At 49.5% G+C, this 9,538-nt stretch overlaps 1 protein-coding gene and 1 pseudogene across 2 annotated transcripts; both read right to left on the bottom strand.

Annotated features, from left to right (window-relative positions):
• Positions 1-629: 629 nt before the first annotated feature.
• Positions 630-1,744, bottom strand: LOC111590888 (mitochondrial fission regulator 1). Its single transcript, XM_023301790.1, has one exon. It carries the CDS (start codon positions 1,579-1,581, stop codon positions 1,351-1,353), a length of 231 nt encoding a protein of 76 aa, XP_023157558.1. The 5' UTR covers positions 1,582-1,744; the 3' UTR covers positions 630-1,350.
• A 3,062-nt stretch (positions 1,745-4,806) lies between these two features.
• LOC100384003 (thiol protease pseudogene) lies at positions 4,807-6,056 on the bottom strand (annotated as a pseudogene). Its single transcript, NR_159809.1, has one exon. The product of NR_159809.1 is annotated as a thiol protease pseudogene (transcript).
• Positions 6,057-9,538: the final 3,482 nt, after the last annotated feature.

The following is a 9,538-nucleotide window of genomic DNA, read 5'->3' on the forward strand; positions in this document are numbered from 1 at the left end:
ACCAACCAAACATATGCAATAAGGAGTAGTTGTCGTTTTTTCCTTAATTGCCTCATTGCATTTGTTTACAATCCTTAATCTCAATCAATAGGTATACTCACTTCGTACATGATTTAGAGGTCGTTCAAGACATAATTATGTATACCAGGAGTGATTAATTAGGGTAGAGTTTTTGCTCTTATTAAATAGGTTTGTAGGTGTATTGTAGACATCAATTAAACTTAGATTGATTGGTTGTTGCAGCGTCTTCCGACGAGGACGAAACCGGAGGTCTTGTACAACCTAATTAAATGAGGGGTCTCTTGAGTGGTCACTAAAGGCTAAGTAAAAAATAAGAGATTGGCTCTCTGCGAATAGACCGTCTCTACACGACTCTCTATGTATATTGTATCTATAATCTAGAGGATGCAGAGTTGTATCATGCAGTCCATTAGTTGTCTTTTATATTTGAAAAATCGATCAGAATCGTATATGCTGCCTGAGGCTTGAGTCCTTGTGAGCACAATTATTTGCGTAGCGACGTGAATAGGTAAGCGCTAAACATGTCTCTAGAGATGATAATGAGTTCTAAATTTTACACTGTAAAATTTAAAAATTACTATATTTTATTAATTTTTAAATTAAAATTTATTTAATACGTTATAAAACAGTGAAGAAACATTTGGATCGCGATCCATTACCCCTCCTACGTTAATATGGACAAAGTAGTACAAGTCGCTGAACACCTCTAAAATCATATGAGGGGGTATATATCTCGGTCCTTATTACAAAAACTGGGAAAAAAAGTGCATGGTATAGATACGAATAAATAAATTGTTTGACATATGCGCGAGTCTAGATATTTTAGGTAATAGATAGATCTTTATATGCCTTGCAAGTACAGACATGAGATGGCACTTCCTGATCGTATTATACCCGTTGCTGTCTCTGTAATAAATGGACGGCGCCGCACCGCACGTGTCACGAGGGCGGTACTGAAGACAGTGACACTTTGAATTATCTTCGTGATTCTCCCCACTCCCATGTGACATCTGTTGAGCAAGAACTTGCAGGGGGGGCATGAAGACTAAATTTGCTCGAGGTCTGTTAATCATGGTATCTAGTAATTTCCAACCTGCAAACAAATACATATCTATATAACTTAAAACATACATATACGTATAGCAGTCAATATAATTTCCATCCCTGCGTTTTATTACACACACAGCAATCGGTTCCCTATCTACTATATCCACTACCACCACCACCATCCACCCGGCCAGCAGCGAATGGAAGCGCTGATCCAGCAAAACACTTGAAAGAGACGCAGAAGAAGAGATGCAGAGCTCAAGTACAGCGCTAGACAGCAGATCAGCTGGTAAGAACGGTGGCGTGGGGCGGCGGCGGTGGCGGTGGCGGTGGCGCAGCAGCCATCGGTGGTGGTGGTGGGGACGCGAAGGGGAGGCTCCGGAGGACGAGGAAGCGAACCCGGCGCGGCAGGATGCGCCGCGGCGCCGCGGATGAGAGCAGGCGCTCCACGGCGCGCGCCACCGCCGCCGTGTACTCCTCCAGTAGCTCCGCCATGATCGCCACGAGTATCATCTCTCCTCAGGATGGCGGCAACAACACGACGGTGTCTGTCTGTCTTGACTTCTGCGAGTATACACTGACTGAGGTCTGACTGACCTCCTTCCTCGCTTCCTTTATTACTGTTCTCTCACACCTCTTCTTTCTTTCGAAAAAGCGAGGCCTCGTTGTATTGTATGGATTCCCTACAGCAGTCCATTGTTGCAGTTAATAACGGTGAGCTTATCCGGATTCAGGAGCTGTGACGTGGTGGGATGGAGGGCGTTCTGCTGCCTGCTGCGGTATAGTATAGATTTTGTCCGTTCCGTGGTCCCACCCACTCAGCAGTGGCGGAGGATAGTAAAAGCCAAGGTGCGCCATGCCTACGTTTGCTTTTGCACATACCCTTTACTCAGTGCATAATAATTAAGTGATTACACATCTAATTCTATTGATTACACGTAGGACTGAAAAATAAGCTATGAACCGACCGAGCCTATTTTTCGAGCTTGATTTTCAGTGGCTCGTGAGCCATGTCAAATTAACCAGTTTATAGAATAACGATGAATATTAGATAATTTTATGAATACTAGCTCGTTTTTGTCCTTAATGATGAATATATTACAATTTATAATTTAAATTACTCATAATGTTAAATAATAATTCCATATTTTAAATTTATATAATGTTAATTCACTAAATAATGCAATAATAAGTATCGGGAAATGGCTCGTGAGCCCATGTCGAGCCTCTTTCTCTAGCTTGCCAAGTGGACGAGCTGAGCCGAGCCCGTTCAGTCACTGAGCCGAGCCCTAATTGCAAGTTTCTTATAGCCAGTTTAGATGTAGATATTGAAGCATAGAATAGGAAATTAGTGTAACACCCTGAAATTGGGGTTACAAATTTCTTTGCTTTTGTCTACAAATTCATGTGTTACTCCCTTTCTTTTATCTATTAACCCCGTTTCCTTTTTCCTTTAGAAGGAGTGTTCTTATTTTGGTGGAGTTGTACTTACTTTCCTAGTAGATAAAACCTTGAGGTAATTATGAGGTGTTGCATCATGCTGACCCTCCTACCTTGTTTTGGTTTGATGCATATGCTTGAAGTGTTTTAATTTGAATTTGTGGCTATTTTGCTTTTCAATCAAAAGGAGAAAATAAAAAGAAAATGAAATTCAAATTTCAGAATAAAAGAAAACCTAAAGGAGCCCAACCCCCCCCCCCCCCCGCGGCCTTTCGACCCAACTGGCCCGCTCTACCCACGCCCGCTTCCCCCTCCTCTCTCTCTTCTCTCTCTCTCTGCAGCTGGGTCCGCTCCATCTCGCTCGCGTGCCCGCTCTCCCCTCTCTCTGCACTGTGGGTCCCGCCTATCGGCGCTACCCCACTCGCCTGCACACCCGCTCCCTCTCTATGCTCGATGGGCCCCGCCCGCCAGCGGCTCCGAGCGCGCCCGCAGCCACCTCTCCCACTCCGTGCGCACGCACGCTGAGAACGGCGCCCCCACCGCGTCCATGCGAAACCGTCGTCCCTGACCCCTTTTGGAGCATCTACGCACGCCCACTCCTCCCCTCGTCTCATTTCTCTCGCCCAAACCACCCTCGCCCCGAGCTCTTCGGAGCTCTCCCCCATCGAGTTGCTCGCGCTCCAGATTCCCCACGACGAGATCGCCCCGCCGTTCCCGACCGTGGTCCGCCATCGCTGCCTGAAGCTCTGCCCCAGTCGAGCCTCACCCAAGGTAAGCTCGCTGGCCGGACTTTCTTTTCTCTCTCCCCCGTTCTCTCTTCTTCGTCGTGTAGTCGTCGATGATGACCGACGACGGCATTGCTCCGTCGCGCCGTGGTCCTTCGGTCAACCGTTGTCGCCCCCACGTTCCCTATTTCACCAGAGCGTTGCTGGGGCCCTCCCCATTCCCATGCACACGCGGTCGGAGGAAGAAGGCAGCTCTGACGGCTGGGCCCCGCCTGGCAGCCTCCCCGCGCTGGTCCTCCTTCCCCCCTCTTTGAGTCGTTGACGCTCGACCCCACTCGGCAGCTGCGCTAGCCCACTCCCTTTCCCTTCTCTGGGTCACCAACCGGCGGATCCCCGCCTGTCAGCACAGCCCTGCCTAGGCCACTGACCGCTCGGCCTAGCTGGCCAGTCCCCACGCCAGCACCTGAGTCGCCGAGCCCTGGCCACCACCTATCGGTCGCACCCACGCTCTGCGCCCGCCCTTCGCCGTTTTTAATCTCAGTCGTGGATCCGAGATCCGGCGGCCGAGGAAGCATGATACCCCTTCGCCCGCATTTTCAACTAAAGCCCCCATGTTTCTGGAAATAAACCCACTGTCCATTTTCTTTTCATCTGAGCTCCTGGAACCTTGCAGTTAGGCCCTCAGACCTTCAGTTAATCAATAAAATGCATTTAATTTAGAGTTTTAAATCCCAAATACCTGTAAAATTCATAACTTAGCCATATTAATGTCGAATTAGGTGCTTCAAATTGCATTTTGTTCATTTTGTTTTTGTCTATCTGCTGAAAGTATGGTCATCCACTGTTTTGGTATCTCAATTTATAGTTGATCCCTAGTTTAAAGATTATGCTATTGGAGCCTTAATAGAAATAGAACAAAGATAGGAAACCCTAACAAATATTCAAATACTCAAGTTTATAGGCTTAACATTATATGATGTGTAATCCCATCACTAAACTAATTATACCTGAACAAGTGCTATAACCACATAGACTTGGTTAGTGAATAATGAACCACTTTGTATAGTGATCTACCCTAGGCTAAGGGCACACCTCTTTGTTTGTACCTTTTTGATGAACATATGTTTACTCTGTTGCAACTGTTTGGTGTACTGTTCTTTTGTTACTTCACCAAGTGTGTTGAATGAATGATTACTTTGTATATACAACGAGTCCATGTTTCCCAAGGGAGTTGCAGGAGAAGTCCCTGACCAGCAACTTGGTAAAAGCAAGTGTCCTCTGACCCATTATGTCTTACTTACTTTATAATTTACTCTCTCGCATACCATGATCAACCTAAGGATTGACTATTTTTCTGTTTATCTTGTCCATCCGTTCTAAAATAATAGTCGTTTTAGCTATAAACTTTTATGTCTATATTCATATGGATGATTATGAACCTAGACATATATAAAACACATATATTAATTTAATTATTGTATGAATCCAGTAAAAAGGTAAAACAAATTTTTATTTGAGACGGAGTGAGGTGAGTAAATGGCGATTGCTTTGCTTGATAGTGACGACAAAATTGTACAAGTACAAACCTTCATTTGCAGAAGCCGTTTTCGCACCAGAATAAAGTTTACACGCGAGATGCCATGGATTATTATTTACAACAAGTGTACTGGTACACGTAACTGCAAATGTTTGAGTCGATCCATATGTTGACTACTTATTTATTGTTTAATTAATAAAATAAAATGATAATTAAAACGAAAACAGATGCACACCACCATGTCACATTAGTGGATAGGGCGGGCGGATGGCGATGCCGCAGAGCCCCTCCGGCTTGCCGGCGACGTCTTTCTTCATCCTGATGTATCCGCCGTCGCCCCACCCCTGCCCCCACGAGTTCTTGACGATTCAGTACCTGTCGCCGCCGGCCGCCTCCTGGCCGTAGCCGACGACGGTGACGCCGTGTTTGAGGTTGGTCCCGCAGGGCCCGTTGTACACTCCCTTCTTGTAGTGCTGGAAGTTGTCGCCGCCGGCCTCGATGGACACGGCCACGGGCTGCCCCGCCACGGCGTTGGCCAGCGACGCCTCGCTCCGGGTGAACCCGTCCATCCAGGACAAAAGCATGTGTGTTTTGCGCAGTGACAAGCATGCATGCATGTGGGACAGGCAAGAGCAACAACTGGTGGCAAATGACAGGTGCCAGGAAGGACAGAATGATGATGGTGTCAGTTACGGATTGTGCGTACCACATCGGCCTTGGTTCTTCAACGGCGTCACGGCGCCGCTGGCTCGCCAGTCCACGCTCGCCGGCGCGGAGGTGGACAGGTTCACGTACACCGGCAGCTGGCCCGGCGCGCCCCCGACGGCGTCAACCGGCCCCGCGCGCGTGGTGATCACCGACTCGTCCGCGGGCAGCTGCGCCGGCGCGGGCGCCGTGTACATGGCCATGAACTCCTGGTTGGTGAGGTCGGTGTAGGCCGTCTCGCCGAGCTCGTACGTGAGCCCCGCCGCCTCGGCCTCGGCGTTGGTGGCCTCGATGTACGCCATGTTGCGCGCGTACACCCGGAACCGCCGCCGCTCCTCGGCGACCGTGGCGTAGGACTTGTTGTACGCCGCCTTCCACCGCTGGAACCGCTCTATCATCGAGCTGTCGTCGGTGCTCATGCTCCCCTCCATGTCGCCGGCACGTCTGTGGGCCCTCGCCGACGAGCAGCCGTGGTGGAAGACAGCGAGGAGGAGGAGGAGGAGCACGCATGGCAGCGACCGTTTGGAGGAGGACGCCATGCTGGCTGATCGATCGGGACTGGTTGGCCCAGCCCTGTGGCAGGTCTACCGTCTACGCTTATGGAAGAGACAAATGATTATTGATCCAGGTGCATATATAAACGAGTGGTGCTGAGATGGATATACGTACATAACTGTGATTGGAGAGGGGACGGACAAGTCAAGTGCTGCTGCACCTTGATCGACCCTACCTTCCCAACGTCAGTAGTGCTGACAAAAGTAGCATAGACACACCAGTTCAAACTTGTGATGCCCCAAAAAACATGTTTACTATAAACCAAATACTCCCTCCGTTTTTAAATATACGTTGTTGACTTTTTTAAAAAAACTTTGATCACTCGTCTTATTCTTATCTTATTCAAAAATCTAAAATTTAAGTCACACTCAAACTACCACTAGTCGGTTACTCGTGCGTTGCGACGGCTTACAACAATACCCACGTAAATTATTCACCAAAAAAAAAGATTTTTTTATTGTCTTTACTCTCCGTATAATATTTTTTTGATTTGGCTAACTGATGTTATTGTTTACTCCATGCAACATATCTTGGTACAACACGACCAATGAAGTGAGCGATTAGAAGAGAGTTCACAACGACTGACTGAACAAATAGAGATCATAAAATGACATAATTCCACCATACAGAGACCAAATAAGAGAAAGTTTGTGAGTTCAAGTTTCTAAAATAAGTCACATGAACTCAAACTTATAAAAAATATAGATCAAAATATGGAGTGATTGCTAAAGTCAGGCACCAATAAAAACTGGATGTGCTCCATATAAATTATGCTACTTCGTAGCAATTACTAACTTTCTTACCAACAAATAACCTTTTATTTAACTGTTAGTGTGACAAATCATTGTTGCTCCATCCAATTCAGCAACCTCAAACACCATGGAGTCCATTGCGCCAATGTGGTCTCAAGCCTCAGCCCATATTGCTGGTCCAGCCCGACATGATTATATTTTTTTTATTTTACAAAAAACGTATATACATATCTCTACTACTACTTAAGTTTCTAACGTAGGCGTCCACACAACGGATTGGTGCACGGTTCTGCCGATCTCTCCCACGCACGCGCATGGAAGCAGGTAGGCACCCTTCCCCGCGGCCCAGGATCTCGCCCCTCGCGGATCTCGCGCCAGCCCCCGCCCTACACCCGCCTGCCCTTCCTCTCTTCCCTCGCTGCCCCGCCGCGGATCTCGCCCCCCACGGATCTCGCGCTAGCCACAACCGCGCACCCTCCCACGCGCGATGGAAGCAGCCCGCCATGCCCTTCCCACCACAACCGCGCAGCACCGTCCCCCGCAGAGCCGGAGACGAGGTAGGCGATCATGGGCAAGGCGCCCCGCGCGGGGCGCTCCTTGGCCTCGACGAAGAGGGGCTCGACGAAGGCCGCGGAGGGGAGCGGCGAGAAGGAGATGAGCAGCGCGCGGGAGGAGAAGAAGAGCAACACGAAGATGAGGAGCGATGAGAGCAGGACCGAGGCCAGCAACAACGCCGCCCACCGCCAGTGAGCGTGGATGTGTGTCGCCGCCCCCGCCCCCACCCTTCCTCATCGCCCCTCATCCGCGTCGGCCACCGCCGAGCCCATTTCAAACCCGGAAAAACCCCAAGCGCATTGAGGAAGCGGCCAGCGGTGGTCCCTTCCCCCCTCCAGTCTCCACCCTCCAGAGTCCAGACCTCCACTGTCCACTCCAAAGCGCAGCAGCGGGCAAAACCAGTCACCCGCTAGATCCGATTACTCGCTAGATCCGATTCGGCTTCCCTCTCACTCATCTCGCCCGACCTCCGCGAAGAGATCTGGCGATGGTGCCGACGAAGAGGAAGCGGACAACAGGTGCCACCGAACCCTCCCTAAACCCTAGCTTCGGATCTCGATGGCGAACCCCCACGTCTTCTTCGACATGACCATCGGCGGTGCCCCGGTCGGCCGGATCGTGATGGAGTTGTACGCCAACGAGGTGCCCAAGACCGTGGAGAACTTCCACGCGCTGTGCCGTGACAAACCCGTTCCACGCCGTGCTCTTCCGGGTGGACACCGCGGGTGCTGACTGCGTCGAGCGCCTCCAGGACGCCCTTGCCGCCATCACCGACGAGGACGGCCGCTCGCCTTGCGTGCTCCACAGGGACGTGGCCGTCTACTCCAAGCTGTACCAGCTCAGCTTCTCCGACAGGGACTTCCTCGCCGACTTCAGCAACGCACCAGAATGGGTCGACGTCACGAACCCGGGCCCCGTGCCGCTCGCCGTGGCCACACGGTTCGACGAGTGGGTCACGAAGCTGCTGAGCGAGCTCGCTGACGCGGCGGCGGGGCAAACGGGCAGGTGGGCCGTCGGCGAAGCGCCATGGTCGTCGTCGGGGGGCAGGAACCAGGCGGTGTACGCGCGTCGCGTGCCCGACTCTTCATCGCCTCCACCCGCTCTAGCGTCTCCACCACCTCCTTCATCGAGGGCCAACTGCGGGGCTCGACGGCTAGGCAGTCGAGCGTCAGCTGCGCCGCCTGGAACGCCTGCCTGGAGTTGTACTGGCCCTCGAACCGCGGGTCCATGAGCCGTGCCAGCCTCCGACGGTCCGCCAGGTACAGCTTCGCTCCTGGAATGGCCATTTTCTCTTAGAAAGTGACAAGGCACACTCCTGGAATGGCCATTCATGATTCTTGTGTGATATATATATCCATTTGGCCGCAGCAACTGCTGGTGCATGATCATTGTCACGGCGGCAGGCATGTGCTCAAGACTTGTGTAGACTATTTGTTCACTTGTTTGAGTAGTAGTATCATGCCAGATCAATGTCACGGCGGCAGCCATGTGCTCAATACTAGAAATACATTTAATTGCAGTATTTCTGTATCCGTATCACATATCAGGTTAAAAGAAGTAAGGCTACTAACTTTATAGGAAGCTGCTTAATGAGACTGAAACCACTTGTTATTCTATTCTGAATTACTGGTAATTTCTTTGTTGCTACAATTTATATTACGACATATTATCTTGAAGTATAAAGCAGGGATACTGGTTCCTTCTCTTGAATACAAACGGGCTATAGTTGATAAAATTGATTAACTGATTTTGTGACTATGAATCTGACGGATTTGTGTTTCCTTGTTTTTTCGGCTTCAGGGAGTGTCCTTTTGATCTTAAAGAAGCAATATCAAGTATCTGTTTTGCTGCTCCAAGATGTGCAGATCTACATGAACTGTTACAACTTAAAATGATCTTTGCAACTAAATATGGGAAGGAATTTGTTGTTGCAGCTTCAGAGTTGATGCCTGATTGCGAGGTCAATCGTCAGATTATATGACCTTGTGCAGATAATTGAACTACTCTCTGTCCGTCCATGTTCTCATAGATATCCAGTCCTCACTCATATCCATATTTTTGGCAGGGAGCAGACCATGCAGAATTTGTGAAGGCAGCAACCACAGACAATGAGGTACACTTTGTAGAAACCAGTGATACAAGTGTTGCCGAAGTTCTATTTCTAGGTATTACGTCTGAGGAGAAATTTGTGGGCCTCGTTA

This window comes from Zea mays, chromosome 2 (assembly GCF_902167145.1).
Source record: "Zea mays cultivar B73 chromosome 2, Zm-B73-REFERENCE-NAM-5.0, whole genome shotgun sequence".
Lineage (NCBI taxonomy): Eukaryota > Viridiplantae > Streptophyta > Magnoliopsida > Poales > Poaceae > Zea > Zea mays.

Coding starts and splice junctions, on each gene's coding strand:
- LOC111590888 (XM_023301790.1), bottom strand. CDS start 1,581: ATGATACTCGTGGCGATCATGGCGGAGCTACTGGAGGAGTACACGGCG.